Genomic DNA, 19,469 nt, shown 5'->3' on the forward strand with positions numbered 1-19,469 from the left:
ATAATTGATCAAACAAAGTAAAGTCATACTATGAAGAAAAAGAATGTAGATAATAGGAAAAAATATTTCTTGATACCCTTTCAGTACTAAACACAAGTTTCGTGAAGGAAATCCAAGCCTTGCTATTTTGAAGTTATTTCATCCATCTAGTCCATGTGATAGCATAGTTCAATGTGAAAAGCTGAAGTACAGGTACCAACATGGTCTCATCAGGCCAGTGGAGCTTCATTATTACACTGTAGATGCTAACTTTTTGGTCTCTTGTGGGCAGGATGGTGGCCATTTGCTTCACAAACTGTTCAGCTATCTCTATTCCCAGTTAATTTTTGTTACATTGTGTAATAATCCCATTATTTTGTTCTTCCAACTGCGTCTGGCAATAAGCAATTGCCAAAAAAAGTGAAGGCATGTTTAGAGAGGTCCAGGGTTTTTTAATAGTATTTAGATTTTAGTTGATTTTTAATTACATTTCTAATGGTTTTACAGACTTATACAAGTAACTTCAAAATATTTGTTTAAAGTAATTTATAGGTTGTACTTTCCAAGACAACTAGATAAGGTCGTTCAAATTTGATCAAATTCTGTAGCTTGTTGTCTTGCTAAATAGCAGTGGTACAATTTCTAATATGAGACTGGAGTCCATTGCATCAGTTTTGGTGGCTGACTTCTTGTTAATGCTCCTACTCCATGTTCTTATCCAGAACTCAAAAATAGGCTTGTGAACATTTTTCAAGCAGTCTCTCACCAATAGGCCAATATTCATTACGTTAATTACTATTCAGAGTGATTGTTTTACTTCAACTTCAGTCCACTCAGTCTAAAACTGTTATTCTAGCAACCTTGCAATTTGTACTGCCAAAATTTAAAAAGACCTCTTCTGCTCTAGTCATTGTTAATTAAAACTGTACTTTTCGAAGTTTTCTTTTATAATCAAAAACACATATTGTCCAAGAGTGAAGTTCGGGGCAGCAGGGAGAGTGGATGTAGAAATAGTGTTCAATATGTGCTCTAGTGGCAGAGAGTTTCTAGTTAAATTGGACTGTCACCTTTTTATGAAGCAGGGCACATGTCATACTTTGCATTTGTACAGCACCTAGCGCAATGGAGCTCTAATCCTGAATGGGCCTTTGAGTGCTACTGTGAAACATAAAAAGGTAATAATTATAAATACCTTGCTGTGCAAGAACTTGAAGACTATATACATATACACCTGCCTTGGGAAACAAAGTACAAGAAATTCACTGTCATATTTTGTTATGTATTTTTTGCTTGTTGGAGAGTTTTGAAACCTGTCACTTTCTTTGACTTTGGCATAAAGACATATTTGATACAATAGATGGTGTGCATCTAGCAGATGTTGATGTTGCACTCTTCCAAGCAAACGTGCAGGATGAGAACAAGAATACAACCATCATATCTCCCCTCACTTCGGTAAAGGTGTCGCACGATCTCAATGTCGCTGTGATCGTTAATTCCTCTAATTGTGCCATTTCTATTGATCTAAATTTGTATTTCAGGTATGTTTGCTGCACAATTTTAACATACATTTTTATGAGGCTAGCTAGTTTTAAATTATTGCCAATCTTGCGCCTGTTGAGGTCAGAAGCCAAATTCCCATTAACGTCCATTTGGGTAGTACTGGGCCCGAGATATAGTAAAAGCGTATTAAAAAATCATGTTTCTTCAGATTTTGCAAATCAGTGTGCCTTTAACATATGTTCTTCCACTCGAGCAAGCAGAAAAATAGTCTTCGTGTACGATTGCTGTAGGAGGCGAGGGATATATTGTGATTTTTCAGATAGCACTGGGTAGTAGCAGCTCCTTGAAGTATCTACAGGTATTCTATTGGAACTGCTTAGCAATTTAAATTTACCACCTCTATTTGATAACTGCTGACTGGAGATTTGACCCTGCAAGAATTGCTCCCCTGAAATAGGGTTGCAGAATCATATTCTGGGTTTATATTATGTGAATGCATTTATATGGAATGCTGTTGAGTTTAGAGAGAGGACCACTTCTCTGCAATATTATCTTCCAGTTTTTCATCAGAATAATTTTGTGACTTTATAGAATAAATATGAAAATTTGCATTTTAAAAATAGTCATTAAAAGTTTTGGTGGCGGTGTAACTTGAATTATTTTTAATATCTTTATTTGCAGAGAATTCCCTGGGCATTTATTTTGTAAGAAAATTTTTCAGAATCTTCCTGTGACACGACTGGAAGAAATTGATGAGGATGACCTTGCCAGCTCTGACTACAGCATGAAATTTATGAGGTTTTCTTTCCAGACAGACAGGTATGTAAATATAAATACCTTCTAACACGAGCTATTACAGTTCCTGCTACATCATAATCTAGGTCAGAGATTCTCAAACTGGGGGGAAGACCTCCCTGGGGAGACATGGAATGTATTCTGCGGGGGCGTGAGAAGCTTTAGGAAAAAACTTCACACATTTTATCCACAACAATGAATAACTAGCAGAGCTGATTCCTCCAGACATATCAGGTCCTCCCTCAGATGGCACTGTGCATTTGACTCTAGATAGCACTGCATTTTGATGGATTTCTGTTAAGATTCCATAGCATTATACAAAGTTGTTGTCATCTGTACGTTAATCCATTTGCTACACCACAGTGTGTATGTTTAATTGTAAGCATTGACCTCAGTCGGAGTTTTGTGTTTGCTCTTATTACAGTGGATCATTGGCTCTGTTTGAATTAATGTCTTACTGTTTTTAATATTTAGTGAGTTTTTTTTTATCAGTGTATGTACATGGCGGGAAGGGCGTAAACTACAGACACGAAGAAGGGGGTGCGATCAAATAAGTTTGAGAGTCACTGATCTATTTGATTCACATATTACTAGACTACTTAATTTTAATTACAAATTTTGCAAGTTCTAAAATCAGCTGTGCACAAATTTGTTAGCTCATCTTAGTTTAAAAATGGTGTGGTCCTTAGGCCACTGCTAGGAAATTAATTAGATGGTCTCTGTCCATTTTCCATAGGCCACTAACCAACCTTGAGACAATAGTGTCCTTGTCATACTACTATGACTTAGATTTGAACCAGTACTGACAGACATGGTGTCCTATTACAAGTCCCACCAGAACTTCTTTATGCTTGACACAGATGAATACATATCCTTGTCCATAAGAATGGCCCTACTGTGTCAGATCAGTATCCTGTCTTCCGACAGTGACCAGTGCCAGATGTTTCAGAGGGAGTGAACAGAACAGGGCAATTATTGAGTGATCTATTCCCTTTGGTCCAGTCCCAGTTTATGGCAGTCAGAGACTTAGGAACACCTGGAGCATAGAGTGGCATCCCTGCTCTTGGCTAATAGCCGTTGATGGACCTATTCTGCAGGAACTTATCTAATTCTTTTTTGAACCCAGTTATACTTTTGACCTTCACCACATACCATGGCAAAGAGTTCCACAGATTGACTGTGCATTGTGTGAAGAAGTACTTTCTTTTGTTTGTTTTAAACCTGCTGCCTGTTAATTCTATCAAGTGATCCCTAGTTCTTACGTTATGTGAAGGAGTAAATAACACTTCCCTATTCATATTCTCCATGCCAGTCATGATTTTATAGACCTCTGTCATATCTCCCTGTAGTCATCTCTTTTCTATGCTGAACAGTCCCAGTCTTTTTAGTCTCTCCTCAGATGGAAGCTGTTCCATCCCCCTCATCATTGTTGTTGCCCATCTCTGCACCTTTTCCAATTGTAATATATCTTTTTTGAGATGGGCAACCAAAACTGCATGCAGTATTCAAGGTGTGAGCGTACCATGGCATTATATAATGGCATTTTGATATTTTGTCTTATCTATCCTTTTCCTAATGCTTCCTAACGTTCTGTTAGCTTTTTTTGACTGCCACTGTACACTGAGCAGATGTTTTCAGAGAACTATTCATGATGACGCCAAGATCATTACTGACTGGTAATAGCTAATTTAGATCCCATCATTTTACATGATGATGTTTTCCAATGTGCATTACTTGCATTTATCAACGTTGAATTTCATCTGTCATTTTGTCTCTCAGTTTAGTGAGAGCCCTTTGTAATTCCTCACTGTCAACTTTGGACCTAGCTATCTTGAGTAATTTTGTATCATCTGCAAATTTTGCCTCTTCACTGTTCACCCCCTTTTCCAGATCATTTATGAATATTCTGAACAGCACAGGTCTCAGTACAAATTTTTGGAAGACCCTGCTATTTACCTCTCTCCATTATGAGAACTGACTATTTATTCCTACCCTTTGTTTCCTATCTTTTAGCCAGTTACTGATCCATGATAGGACCTTCCCTCTTATCCCATGACAGCTTACTTTGCTTAAGAGCCTTTGGTTAGAAACCTTGTCAAAGGCTTTCTGAAAGTCCAAGTATACTACAGTATATTGACTAGATCACCGTTGTCCACTTGCTTGTTGACTTCTTCAGTAAATTAGAATAAAAATAGTCTGAATATGTTTTATTCACATGTAGTATTTTAATTTTAGTATTTTAACTATGATGTATGGATAGTCTTAGAGATAAACAATATACCATTAATATTAACTTCTTAAATCTAAAGCTGTAACAACTTTATGTAGTCAAAATAGTTCTCTTGATTTGATGAATGTCTTATTTGCCAAAAAACCTCACAAAGTCCTTGAGAAATTCTATGAGAAAATTAAAAACAAAGATCAGTACTGAACTTAGTGAAATTTATGAGCTAATGTGGCTGTAAACATACAACTCAGCTGCACCAAGTAAATCATCATATTAAAATAGTTTTAGTTTACTTTGCCCGTATTTTGAGGGTGGAGTGCAGGATTTTAGATGTTGTCCATAAATCTTAGTTTATGTTATTGTTTTTGGTCAAAGTAACCTTTTAAAATTGAAGCCTGTAAATGACTGTCATTATGATTTTGGTTGTACGTTTTTCTCTCTTTCTCGAGGTCATGGAAAGCACACTTGTCCTCATTATGCAACACGTCAAAGAGAGCTGACTCTCCAAATTTGGTATCTAACATTTGCTTACGTTGGTACCAGTACCTTCCCCATCTTGAACATTATGATTATAAAATCTGTGAGACGTCTGAGAAGATCTTGTCCTCCATTCCACAAGACATTGTCTATATCCTTTCCGAATCAACAAAGAAAGATTATGCAAATATCAATGACATAGGAAGACAATGGAAAAAAATCCATCCAGGAGGACTAGAAGAAATGATGAAACTTGAGTGTAAATCTGTGACAGGATTTAGTGCACTGTTTGCATTATCAGCTGGTGACAAAGGATTGACTGTTGCTCTGTGGGATTTAGAGACGCAAGATGTGACATATTATCACATTGGCAAAAACTGTATTTATGTGGATTGCAGTGGAGAGGAGCAGTTGTGTGTCATTCAGACAGGTGAGGTTTTTGGTTTTAACTAATATGGTGAAGACTTCTGTTGAAAACATTTTGGTCTGTACTAACAATATGCTTCCCCCGTCTACCTAATATGATTCTCCCCAATTCATAATGCTTTTCTGCTGAGGGTGAGTGTCATATAGGGCCCTACAATAGCTTTGTGGCCCTGTTTTAACAGAAATTCAGTATGTGTAAATTAAACAAATTGGTGCATAGTTTGTAATTTTTTGATATACTGATTTAGTATGAATTCACCAATCATAGTGAATAATTACATTGTATAGAAAAACCTATAACCATCCAATTTTATTTTCAGGTTTAGATAGGAAGTATAGATATATTTGCTAAATCTATGTTTTATTTTAAACCCTGCCATTTAGAACATTAAGTTTCAAAGACAGTGATTCATCATACTTCTTGTTGTAAGTCAGAGCTTCATGAAAAGTTTAATGCCAAATCCTGCTTTGAGTTATAAATTTGCACCTCATATAAACTCCACTGGGAGTTGTGTGTGTTATATTTGAAGGCAGAGTTTGGCCCATAAAGCGAGAGCCCTTCCTCATGGCTAGGGTTGCCAACTCTGACTGAAGCTATTTCGGGAGATTTTTTTCCCCAACGTGAGGCGATGTCATTTTCTTAAAATATCCTATTAAAATCTCCTGGATTGCTTTCAATGGTCTCTGGGAGATTGATGCCGATTCTGGGAGACTCCAGGCCAATCCTGGAGCCTTGGCAACCCTACTGATGGCCTGTGACCCTGAATCTGAATCAGATTGGGGTCTCTTTGTTTAGTGCATTTTTCTTTTCTTTTTTGTCTGCTTTGTTTCCCCTTCGTTTCTCCTTATGTCACCCCCAGCGGGAATGGTTTTATGTTTGCGGTGATGGGAGCAAGTGGCAGTCTCTCTCTCTTGATCTAGGAAGGGGCTTTTTGTGGTTCCTGCACAGGCAGGTAGTTCATGCTTTCCTCATAGGGTCACACACGCAAGCTCCATGGAGTGCCTAGTTAGTTTCCTTGCCTCCATGTTCAGAGGAGCAGCCGTGCTGGTCTGTAGCCGCAAAAAGAACAGGAGGACTTGTGGCACCTTAGAGACGAACAGATTTATTAGAGCATAAGCTTTCGTGGGCTACAGCCTACCGTGCATCGGATGCATAGAATGGAACATATAGTAAGACAATATACATACACATACAGAGTAGGTAGAAGTTGCCATACAAACTGTAAGAGGCTAGTTAATTAAGATGAGCTATTATCAGCAGGAGAAAAAAACTTTTGTAGTGATAATCAAGCTGGCCCATTTAGACAGTTGACAAGAAGGTGTGAGGTTACTTAACACAGGGAAATAGGTTCAATATGTGTAATGACCCAGCCACTCCCAGTCTCTATTCAAACCCAAGTTAATGGGATCTAGTTTGCATATTAATTCAAGCTCAGCAGTTTCTCGCTGAAGTCTGTTTTTGAAGCTTTTCTGTTGCAAAATTGCCACCCTTAAATCTTTTACTGAGTGGCCAGAGAGGTTGAAATGTTCTCCTACCGGTTTTTGAATGTTATGATTCCTGATGTCAGATTTGTGTCCATTTATTCTTCTGTGTAGAGACTGTCTGGTTTGGCCAATGTACCTGGCAGAGGGGCATTGCTGGCACATGATGGCATAGATTACATTGGTAGATGTGCAGGTGAATGAGCCCCTGATGGCGTGGCTAATGTGATTAGGTCCTATGATGGTGTCACTTGAATAAATATGTGGACAGAGTTGGCATCGGGCTTTGTTGCAAGGGTAGGTTCCTGGGTTAGTGTGTTTGGTGTGTGGTTGCTGGAGAGTATTTGCTTCAGGTTGGGGGGCTGTCTGTAAGCGAGGACAGGTCTGTCTCCCAAGATGGATCATTTTTCAGGATAGGTTGTAAATCTTTGATGATGCGCTGGAGAGGTTTTTGCCTCCATGGATCTTCACTAGGAAACCTGAATCTGTATACTGACTGATATTCTTAGTATGGTATACACCATATTGACTAGTTTGCTAAATGCATTCTTTTTATCTGCTGGAGAATCTTATGTTTTGAATACCCGAATTTGACCTTAAACCAATTATTGTGTTTTTCTTGTGAATCCCTGAACCTCTCTGACTTAGTATCAGGAGAGAGAAGGTAGGTGAGGTATTATCTTTTACTGGACCAACTTCTGTTGATGGAAGTGACAAGGAGGAAGAAGAGCTCTGTGTAGCTCGAAAGCTTGTACCTTCCACCAACAGAAGTTGCTCCAATAAAAGATATTACCTCGCCTACCTTGTCTCTGTCATATCCTGGGACCAACACTGCTACAACAACACTGCAAACATAAATATTAGGTAGGAAAAAACAGATTCTATGGATATTTACATAGGTAGATCACTCTGCTCCAAGATACCTTCCAAACAGTGGTCTTCTGCTGTGTCACTTAATTCTCTGACTCAAACTACATTCTTGTGTTTTCTTCAGCTTCTCTTGGACACCAACTTCCACCTTTTCATGTTCTCTGTATGTATACATATCTTCTTACTATATGTTCCATTCTATGCATCTGATGAAGTGGGCTGTAGCTCACGAAAGCTTATGCTCAAATAAATTGGTTAGTCTCTAAGGTGCCACAAGTACTCCTTTTCTTTTTGCAGATACAGACTAACACGACTGCTACTCTGAAACCTGTCAATGTATTGACTGTCATTTTCATTCTTTTATTTAGAACATGGACTCTCCTTGATTCTGTTTGGTTTAACTCAAGAGGAATTCTTGAATAGACTGATAATCCATGGAAGTGCTGGCATTGTAGATTCTCTTTGTCATCTCAATGGGTGGGGAAGATGTTCGATTCCCATACATGCATTAGAGGTAAAATAAAATGTAGTTTATCTATTATAGATCAGGAGAATATGTCCTTAAAGAAGTGCGTGTAACTTATTTTAGTCTCTCATCATTAATAATGATTTTACCAGTCCAAAAAACAAACAAACAAACAAAGCCCCACAACAAGTTGAGTTAAGGTTAAGAGTGTATCAGTAACTTAAGGGTTAAAAAAAAAAAAGTGCAAGAATATTGTAGTTATTAAAAAAACAAGCATTAGAAATCCAAGAAAATAAGGAAATGTAAAGTAAAAGTTAACATACTGTAGAGAGAGTGATTTTTTTTTTCCTGATCAAGAGCCCTGGACGAGTGCATGGACAAATATTGGTCCTGAAAACATTTGTACTGATCTGCCAAATCAACATGTTTACAACTATCTCTTTCCTATGATTCACATATTTGTGACAGTATGGTTGCATCTTTCTTTAGGCAGGTTTGGAGAACCGTCAGCTAGACACAGTAGACTTCTTTTTAAAGAGCAAAGAGAATCTTTTCAATCTTACTTCAGCCTGTTCCTTACCAGAGCAATCTACCAATATCACACCCCAATTTTACTTGAGAAGTAAGTCAAATATTTTAAGCAACATTAACATTTCAATTTAATTGCTTTTTTATTTGTAAGTAGTTAATTTTTTGTTAGGTCAAATTGCCACTTCATTTATTCACACTCAGGTGTATGTTTGGATGGCAATACTCTGTCTAGGTTTATCCCCTCCAAGTGAATGAGAGAAAATTTGCACAAGACTTTCAATATTTAAGCTGTTTGGCTGTGTTCCAATATTGTGCTACACTAAACATTTTTAATGTGAAGAGAAAGTAGTGTATTTGCAAGGTGTGACTTGGTTAATTACACAGTGTAAAAGATTTAGGCGACTTACCTTTATGGCCTATTTGTTTAATTCTTGTTATGTAATGTGATCCATCATCTTTTATTGTGTGTGTGGTTTTAATTTCCTATATGATTATAGGTGTGGAAGAACTGAAGCCAGCTTTAGATTTACTTTGCTCAGCAATCAGAGAAAATGATTTGGAAGCTCAGAGTAAACACTTCTCTGAGCAGCTGCTAAACCTTACTTTGGCTTTTCTTAACAAACAAATCAGAGAGATTTTTATCCACACAAAAGGTAAGATTACTAACATGGATAACATGTAGTAGCTCATATCTGGTCCTGTTTCCATGAATAAGGACTAAATAGCACATCTTTATTTTTAAGATTCCCAAACTCTGTACACGGGTTCTAAGTTTTTCAAAACTATTCTCTTAGGATTCTCGCTCTCACAAATGAATTTAGGCTGGAGATTACGTTGAATCAGAGATCATATTTACAGGGAACGGGGAGATGAAAAGTTAGGCTGAATAAAATGCACATCAGCTGAAATAACTAAGATAAATAACTGATAAAGCTCGAGTATCAGGGAGGCCAGTAGGGGTCTGATCATGCAGCCTTAACTCATGTGTAACCCCCATTGGACTTAGTGGGAGATTTGCATGTATAAGGATGCAGGATCAGACCCTAAAAGGGCCAATGTGTAACATAAGAGTTGATATCTCTGTAAACTCCTAATTCTGAATTTCAAAAAGTAGCAAAGTATTATTTCCCCTGCCCCTTTCTTCTTCTATGGAAGACTTTTCCCTTTCCCTGCTCCCCAGGTTACAATCCTACTTCCAAAGCCTTGTGTCATGATCTTTCTGGCCAAAGAGAACAATATAGGACTCTTTAAAACCTGTAAATGCTACTCCCATATCAACCGGAAGGGTTGTTGTAGACCAACACAGTGGTTCTCAACCAGGGGTCTAAGGCAGAGGTAGGGAAACTACGGCCCGGGAGACCGTCCTGCCCCTGAGCTCCTGGCCCGGGAGGCTGTCCCTCCTCCCCTGCAGCCGCGTGGCGCAGTGCTCTGGGCGGCACGGCTGCAGAGCCCAGCCTGACACGGTGCTCTGTGCTGCGCGGCGCAGCTGCCTGTCCTGGTGAAGCTGTGGTGCCAGCCACCGGCGCTCCAGGCAGCATGGGCAGGGGGCAGAGGGGAGTTGGATAGAGGGCAGGGGGTGGTCAGGGGCATGGATAGAGGTTGGGGCGGTCAGAGGGTGGGGAATGGGGGTTGAATGGGGGCAGGGGTCCTGGGGGGGCAGTCAGGAAGGAGAGGAGGGGTTGGATGGGGTGGCAGGGGAGCTGTCAGGGGACAGGGAGCAGGGGGGGTGGATGGGGCAGGGGTCCGGGGGGGGCAGTCAGGAAGGAGGGGGAGTTGAATGGGGTGGGGGGCAATTAGGGGTGAGGGGTCCAGGGTCGATCAGGGAGAAGGGGTGGTTGGATGGGGCAGGGGTCCCGGGGGGGGGCAGTCAGGAAGGAGGGGGGGTTGGATGGGGCGGTGGGGGGCAGTTAGGGGTGGGGGGTCTGGGCGTGGTCAGGGGACCGAGAAGCAGGGGGGTCAGATGCGGGCAGGGGCTGGACCATGCCTGCCTGTTTGGGGAGGCACAGCGTCCCCTAACCGGCCCTCCATACAATTTCAGAAACCCGATGCGGTCCTCAGGCCAAAAAGTTTGCCTGCCCCGGTCTAAGGCTTCCTGCGGGGCCACAATCAGGTTTCAGGGGGTTTGCCAAAACCTACAGGAGTTTTGCAGGGCCAGCATTAGAGTTGCTGGGGCCCAGGGAAGAAAGCCGAAGCTTAAGCCCCACCATGTGGGGATGTGTCTGAAGCCGAAACTCAAGCAATGTAGCTTCGCAGGGCCCCCTGTTGTGTGTACCACCAGGCAATTGCCCTGCTTGCTACCCCTTAACACCGGCCTGGGTTTTAATCTAGTGGATATACAGAAAACCAGTTGTTGTGGCACAGCTGGGCCATGGAGTCTTTATAGCATGTTGGCAGAGCTTCAAAGAGAGGTTAAGAACCCTGGACCAACACATTGGCTCACTCTCCCTTCTCCTGAGGCTGAGCTCCTGTCTCAGGAGTGCTCAGTAGTCCATGCCAACCAGGGGGAAAAGAGATCATAACCTAGAAACTGAACTCTGATCTCATGCAGTAGTGCACATAGCCGCTGGGAGACCATGACAGTCATTTTAACATGTTATGCACTATAAGTAAGGCAGTGAGTCTTTCACAGAAATCACCGTGACTTCTGCAGCGGCCGGTGTGGTTGACCCTAGGGCTGCAGGAGCTGCTCGGGCAGCCCTGGGGCCAGTCACTCCAGCCGCTGCTCAGGCGGTCCCAGGCAGCTTGTCCCAGGCTCTGCTGTTCTAGAGCAATGGTCTAGGAGTAGCAGCGGGGCCCCAGGCCGTCTCCCCCCCAGGAACAGCAAAGTCCACCAGAGTGCCCCACCCCACCCCAGAGCAGCAGCATCGTCTGCTGGAGCTCCCCGCTCCCCAGCACCTAAGATTTAGTTATGGGTATTTATAGTACAAGTCATGGACAGGTCAGGGGCCGTGACTTTTCATTTATTGCCTGTGATCTGTCCATGACTTTTACTAAAAATACCCATGACTAAATCGTAGCCTTAACTTCAGGTAGCACTTGGAATATTATATTAAAATGTTCGTATATTTTAAAGGTAACTTGTATAAATAAGAGTTGGTTGAATATAAATTTAATGTCAAAAATTAGGGCTCTGATCCTGCAGTGAAATCAGTGCAGGTGGGCCTGTGTGGAGCACCACTGTTATCATGGGCTTGCCCACACAGATTGGGGTCTCTGTTTGTACCATTGTGCTTTGTGTTCATTGAGATCAGAGATAAATGCTGAACTTTATTGAGCTCTAAGGGTTAGTGCTGTAGTGTTCATTTTATTTTTATTAAAGTGGCCCATTATTGCCCCCCACAGAACTCGATGAGTGCTTGCAGAAATGTGTGGATATTTTAACCACCTACATTATCGAACTTAGAACATTTATGATAAAGTTTCCTCGAAAGCAGACAAATCTCATAAATATAAGATGTGATTTTGATGAAGACATTCCCAGAACAGAACAAAGCCAAATGTGGGAAACACTCACTCCGGAGGTAAAAACAAATAATTAGTTTGGGGATATTAAATTCCCATGAAATGTATTAAAGGAAATGAACAGCATGGAGTTAGGTTCAAACTACTGAAAAAATAAGCAAAAATTAAATAAACTTGGTTTATATTTGCTATTCAAATAATTGCTCAAAACAAAAAGCACAAGGATTGTAAGCAGCGTACCTTGCAATTTCTACTGGAGAACAGATCTGTAGAAATTGGTTTTGTTTTTTTTTTCTTTTAGCAAGTTATTTTTGAGGCCATTTTAAACAACAGAATACCAGAGGCTCAGACGTTCTTCCGAGTGAATCAGAACCCTGCTCAGAGTCTTCAAGAGCTGATTCAAATAGGTTTTGAACTTGTTTATGACAGTCTTCTAAAGGGCAATGTCAAAGAGGCCTCAGAACTCATAAGGAATATGGTGAGTGATGTGTGATTAAAATACTGCTAAATCTGAAAGAATTTCCTTATGGCTAAAAAACAAACAAATGTACACTAGAAGTGGGTTTTTTGTTAGCGTCCCACAGCTGTTATGAATACACAAAACTTATTTTGAACAGTAAATAGTCAAATGAACATTATTTGTAGGAAAAATTGTCCACTAACATTCCTTCAAAACTTTTATGTAATATGCTGTGAATGTGTTGTGACAGATATAATGGTTAGGAAAGAATATAAAGACAATTCTTTCAGTTGAATAATCAGAAGTTGTTAATGGCTTGTTAAATACAGTTAATCTAGCTGTCTACCTGCAGTGTTTAGATACAGTATGCTGCTACCAGGTTTGTATAGAAGAGAAATAAAATATTTTTCTTTACATATTTTTTCCTTGCTCTTTCAGTGTCTGTTTTGTCTGAGTAAAAAAAAACAAAACAAAAAAACCTTCTAGACCTTCAAGTCTAAAATACATTGAAGGAGAAGTGAAAGTTGCAGTATAATAACTTTTTTCAATCTGGGTGTCCTATCAAGAAGCTGGGTAGAACTCTCTTCACAGGAGAGGGAAAGGAAGCAGTTTATCCTAATTTTTTTCTTAACCCTTACTGGTTTCCTTACAGGTTGTTAGTCTTAGAGCCCCTAAAAGACTTTCTAGAGAAGTGAAATGCATAAGAACTCTTTGGAGGGACAGACATTTAGCAAGCTAAAGCATTTTAGAAATGTGATTAGAGAGTGTTCTCATAGTGACTTTGTCCCAATGCAATTTTATCATCTTTACATTAACTAGGTATATTCATTGTCTTTCTGCTGCACAGCTTCTCTTCTCATTCATGACTAACATTTAATGCCAGTCCACCTGTGGAATTCAGAAGTGGTCCACAGTTATATTTTATATCAGATAAAATAAAAATTATACAAATTTCTAGATGAAGTAGTTTCAAAACAGAAAACTAAAACATTCTGTTTCAACCTTATCGAAAAGTTTTGTTTAGATATTTTTCTCCCCAAGTAAAATTTTGTCAAAATAATATGTTCCTGCAGAAGTCGTTGATAGACAAATTGGCATTTTGCAACAGAATGTTTCCCACATTATTCCTTAAATTATAATGCTCTTGCTTTAAATGGGAGGATCTTCTATTTCTACCTATTATTCTACTATAATAATTATAACTCTGCTTATCCTTTCCCCCCTACTTCTGCAATTCATTGCTTGCTACTTCTCATTAGTGATGAATGAGGATAGAAGTTGTGCAGCAGAATAAAAATTGTTACTGGATAATTTTCTTTGTTAGCAACTTTTCTCTTTATTCTACTTGTCACCCTCCCCTCCCTTGTATTCTGGTAAATGACTGGAATACAATTTGTAATCAATCAAAATTTTTCTCTAAAGGGAGATTTAGACATGTAATTGCTTTAAGTTTAATAGATCAAGGTTTTGTCATAATAATAATAATTGGTTGCTGGAGGGTTTCTCCACTTTTTGGAAGAACTTTTCTCGTGGCCTGAGCTGAAGAGTAGGGTTTAGCCCTGATGACTCCAGCACCAATGGTGGCCTCCCTCCAAATTCCACAGATGGGGGGGGGCGGGGTGAGGGGGCGTTACCCATTAGTGATTGGTGAGAGAAACTGCTAACAGAATATTATGGCATAAAACATTTCTTTACTTACTGCCTTATGCTTCGAGTTCAGTATACCCATACTTAGTATACATAGGGGTGTGTATTTTCTGGACTTGAACACTGACAGCTGGCTATACATTTTATATCCAAAGGGATTAAAGAGATCAAACAGGCCCCAGGACATTTGCAATACTTCCGTTGGCTATATGCAGACTAGGGGAATGGAAGTACTGAATTCTCTCTCTTCTGATCTGTGGAGGGAAATATTATGGTACACATATTGAAGATGCTGAGCTTATGAAAGAGAATAATATGTGTTCTGTCATGAGTGACGAAAACTACTTCTACATATAGAATTTGTATTACGCTGTGTTATCTGTAATGGAAATTCTGATTTTTTTTATAGGGTTTTGATGTGAAAGAGCAGTTGCATAAGATATGTTTCTACACTATTGATAAAAACATACGCAACTTGTTGGTAAGTGGAGAAAAGACTTTTCTGACTTACATTATCAGTTGCACAGAACAGTTAACTTTTTGTACATCTGTATGTAGAATACACACTCTTCGCTATCTCAAAACCTCTCAAAACCCATCCTATACAAATTCTATTGTGCCCCCTGCAACCATGCACTGGTCTTAGATTTGTCGTTGCCTCCCCCCCCTTTTTTTTTCCCATCTGCAGTTGAAGTTAAAATTGGTTGAAGTGACAGTTTATCCTGTCCCTGGTGCATTTCTTGCCTGACTTTATACACAGGATGAAATTCTGACTCCACTGAAGTCACTGTCAGACTCTCTTATTGACTTCAGTGGGGCCAGGATTTCACCACAGTCTGTTATACCACACTCACAGATCCCCAGGTTCCTTCCCCCGGATCACTTCTGTCTTAATGTTTTTATTATCAAAGAAGTCAGCAAAAAGATTAAGTTCTTTTTTATGTCATGACAATAATTTGTGAAATATATTTGTGATCAAAAGTAGTATTTTAATTTTACTCAAAGGTGAAAGTGTTGCAAGAACAAAACTATTTTTCTGAAAAAGAGAAGAGAGTGATAGCCTTTGTGCATCAGGTTGAAAACTTTTATTCGGGATCCTTCCAAGACAATAAAGAGATTCAGCCTCTTTCCAGGTAACATGGTTTAATTGCCTTTTTATCTTAAATGAACAACATAAGAACTATGGCAATCTAAGACTTGTATTCTGTAGGTTTTTCTGTGCTAACAAATGTGGACTTTTGTAATTCTCCAACTACAGTGGCATGGGGTTCCTGTTACGTAGGGTAAAATGTTTTTAAGAGCTCTGGAAGATGATTATTTTCTTCATGGACAGGACACTTGTTATCATGAACTTAGTGTAAAATCTTTGCAGACTACACTTGGTCGATCATTAGCCATAGAAGGATACCATTTTTTAATGGGCAAATATCTGTAAATGTTGATTTAGCTGTATATACAAACCAACAAAAAATATTTCTATCGATCATAATAGAAATTTACAGATAAGCAGCATTTTTTTTTCTTTGCCTGAGAACTTATTCCAGTCAAAATCCAGTGATTTAGACTTTGGAATTAGGCTTGTGACATATGGACTAGCAAGTGAATAGTAAAAATAGGTATGCTTTGTTGATTTAAGGATAGTTACTGTGTATATTTTGACAGTTTGTATTTTTAGTGGTTTATAAAGCTTTTTTTGAATCTCAGCATCTACTGTCATTAAATAATTGTCTGGCTTCTCCATAGCTTTTGGCAACTGTAAAAATTTAAATTAATAAAAATCTAAAAAAAAACCCTTAAATATATAAACATTGATATTATCTGTCAATTATTAAAAAAAAATTCTTCTAGGCCTACTTCTTACTGTCAATTTTAGTGGAGGCCTTTTTATGTCACCTCTACTGTAAATAAAACAGTGGCTTATGCTGCTAGTGGCTTAAAAAAAAAAAGACTAATGTGATCCTTAGATGCATAAATGGGAATCTCAAGTAGGAGTAGAGAGATTAATTTACCTCTGTTTGGCACTGGTGCGACCACTGCTGAGTCCATTTCTGGTGTCAGCAATTCAAGAAGGATGTTGATAAACTGAAGAGGATTCAGAGAGGAGCCAGGAGAACAATTAAATAATTAGAAAACCTGTCTTATAATGATCAAGGTCTTTGAGTCTATCTGTTTAGATTAAAGATCAGTTTAAGGGATGAGTAGCGCCTACATGGAGAAAAAATATTTGAAAATGGACTTTTAGGTCCAGCAGATAAAGATATATCATGATCTAATGGCTAGAAGTTGAAGCTAAACAAATTCAGACTAGAAAAAAGGTGTACATTTTTAACAATGAGGATAATTAACCATTGGAACAGTTTACCCAGGGTCATAGAGGATTCTGCATCACCGGCATTTTTCAATTAAGAATTGGATGTTTTCCTAAAAGATCTGCTCTATTAATCCTTTGGAGGAAGTTCTGTGGCCTATTTCATGCAGGAGGCCAAATTAGATGATTGTGGTGATCCCTTCTGGCCTTGGGATCTATGAGACATATACTATTGATAAAATAACTAGGTATACAAAACCAAGCTAATGACATGTTAAGACCTACTGGATGTATTGCTTACATTATGGTATTTCTTTATTCATTGCTTGAGGTACAATAGATGGCAGTTAATTTAAAAAAAGTGTTTTGGCTTTTGGTTACTTTACTTCTGTGGGTAACTACCATGTGGAACAATCCTTCACTGGCAGAGGAGCTCAGTGACTTAATAGGACTCTTCCATTGTTAACCTCTAATGAGAATTCTGTGAGCTGTAACATTCAGTGAATGTCTGTGTGTTGCAAAACATTTATCCATCTGTCTTGTACTAAAACCAGTGTTTCTGCAATTACCTGTAATACTGCTGTTTGCAGCACACACGGGATAGGTGAGGCACCAGCCAGTACAGATTACAGGTGCCCTTCCAACTTTGGAGTCACATGGTGAACCCTTTACTAGAGCTAGTGCAGCACGAATAACTGACTTTTCGGTTTTCTGGCAGTTCTGAAAAAAAAATTTTTTTTAAACTGTTCAGTTCAGAATGAACCAAAACTAAATTTTTGGCAAATTGAAAGAGTCAAGGGAAAGAAACCTACATTTTGGGTTGAACAAAATATTTTGAGCATTTTTAATCACAGTAAAGGCCATGAAGAGCTAGATTCACAAAACTGAGGTGGTGGTAATGCTCGTGCCCATGTATAATTGTTAGCCCAGTGATTAAGGCATTTACCTGGGATGTGGGAAACCCAGATTTGAATCCCTGCTCTGAAGCGGGGACTTGAAACCAGGTCTCCCCATCTCAGGTGAGAGCCCTGATCATTGGGTTTAGAGTCATCCTCATTCTACCCCAGAAATGACTATTCAAGTATTTTATGAAAAAGTAAAACATTATGGGGTTCACAATCAGGTCCTTAATTTTTATTTTCTCTTATGATAGTTCCTTAACGTTCGGTTGGAACACACATTCCTTAAATATTAGTGTTGCTGTTCAGGTGAATCATTTTTGTTTCAACACTATGAGTGTTCTATAATATTGCAAACTACAGAACTTGGAAATGAGAACATGCTAAGAGGCTTTATTAATATCATATTCATTATAAAACACACTTATTACAGTACATGTTATCTCAGTTCAGTTTGTACAGCATTGAATATTTACTACTGTGCCTAGCAATTAACTAGCTTTTTTCCCGCATTACATTCATTTGTTCCGAAGATACTAGTACATTATAAGCATTCCCAAAAATCTTTTTTGAAGATACAGATCTTGTTGGCAGGACCAGCTCTAGGCACCAGCAAAGCAAGCATGGGCTTGGGGCGGCACAATTCCAGAGGCGGCATTCTGGCCATCCTTTTGTGCTCTCGGAGCTTGGGGCGGCAAAAAACCTGGAGCCAGCCCTGCTTGTTGGTATCCCTTGTAAAGCACCACTAAAAATTATAAATAACAGCGTTAATGAATTTGTTAAATGTTCCAATACTGTGAACTACAGTTTAGTAAAACATCTTAATGGGTAAATATTTCTGCCAGTTTCAGGAATTGGAAAAAAGAACAAGATCTGTCCAGTCACGCAGCTGTTTTGGATACATTCTTGACTTGTGACAAACCTCAGATTTACAACAGGGAGCACAGAATTATGTTAAACTGGGGTCAGTGGTGGGATCAGGATATTCAGGAAATGATTCTTCTTCCCAAAAGATCACATGAAGGCAAGTATTCCAGTACTAAGGAGTCGAAGAAATTAAACATTGAAAACTAAAGGTGCCTTTGTAGCATTGAGTTGTATTTGGGCTGGTGGAGCATAGATGTGGTGAGTTCAAGATGAGCAAAAGGGAGGTTCATAGAGTCAGGTTTGGTTTATTTTCACAGTTCCAGTATGAGGAAAGGTTAACTTGTGTTTTGGGAGAAAAAACTCAGATAAATTGTGAAATTTGGCTGAATCAGCCTTCAGAATGTGGGCACGAAAATCAGTCTACCCTTTGATGCTTTGGGGAAGAGAGGAAAGAGGCTAGCTAAAAAGGACTTCTCAAATAGTATTTTATATTGTGAATGACTTGCATGATGGTGGTTGTTCCAGAAAGCTGCTTATATTGTAGCATTTTGTTTTTCCACCATAAAGTTCTAACTAGTTATGACAGTGTATTTAATTTATTAGCAAAAGAATTGCATTGTATTAACAAAAGAAGAAACCTTGGATCCGTTCACCAGGTGTACATATGTGATTATAAAGGGTCTCACTGTTACCCTAATGTTATTTGTGTGTGTTTGTTTTATTTTAAACACAGAATTCAAGTCCTGTAATCCTGCGGTTCTTTGGATGTATCTGACATCCCAGCATGACTGGCTTAACATTTGCTCATGGATTGAAGAATCCCAGCCACATAGTCATACCTTATTTCAACAAGCTAACTGGCCTTCTCTGACACCAGATATTATTGACCAAAATACATTCTGCAGCAGCTATATGAGAAATGAAATATTAGACAAGCTGGCTAGGTAAGTGTCCTCACTGTGTTAATACTAAGTTTACCTTTTCAGGAGAACCAGAATCTGATGTAGAAGTGTATGCATGTAAAATCTAAGATATACATTTAATTGTAATGATGTGGTATTTTGATTTAAATA

At 38.9% G+C, this 19,469-nt stretch overlaps 1 protein-coding gene across 2 annotated transcripts in view; it reads left to right on the forward strand.

The window, feature by feature from the left end:
* Positions 1–19,469, forward strand: part of SPG11 (SPG11 vesicle trafficking associated, spatacsin) — a 61,157-nt gene that overhangs the window by 3,238 nt on the left and 38,450 nt on the right. For both annotated transcript variants that reach the window (XM_084641779.1, XM_084641780.1), the window contains exons 4-15: positions 1,319–1,517; positions 2,161–2,298; positions 4,951–5,408; positions 8,125–8,270; positions 8,712–8,844; positions 9,251–9,406; positions 12,096–12,274; positions 12,517–12,693; positions 14,732–14,803; positions 15,328–15,455; positions 18,375–18,553; positions 19,130–19,340. In XM_084641779.1, coding sequence (XP_084497905.1) covers positions 1,319–1,517; positions 2,161–2,298; positions 4,951–5,408; positions 8,125–8,270; positions 8,712–8,844; positions 9,251–9,406; positions 12,096–12,274; positions 12,517–12,693; positions 14,732–14,803; positions 15,328–15,455; positions 18,375–18,553; positions 19,130–19,340 — 2,176 coding nt within the window. The remainder of the gene's footprint in view (positions 1–1,318; positions 1,518–2,160; positions 2,299–4,950; positions 5,409–8,124; positions 8,271–8,711; positions 8,845–9,250; positions 9,407–12,095; positions 12,275–12,516; positions 12,694–14,731; positions 14,804–15,327; positions 15,456–18,374; positions 18,554–19,129; positions 19,341–19,469) is intronic.

This window comes from Lepidochelys olivacea (assembly GCF_965140295.1).
Source record: "Lepidochelys olivacea isolate rLepOli2 genome assembly, chromosome: 10".
Taxonomy (NCBI): domain Eukaryota; kingdom Metazoa; phylum Chordata; order Testudines; family Cheloniidae; genus Lepidochelys; species Lepidochelys olivacea.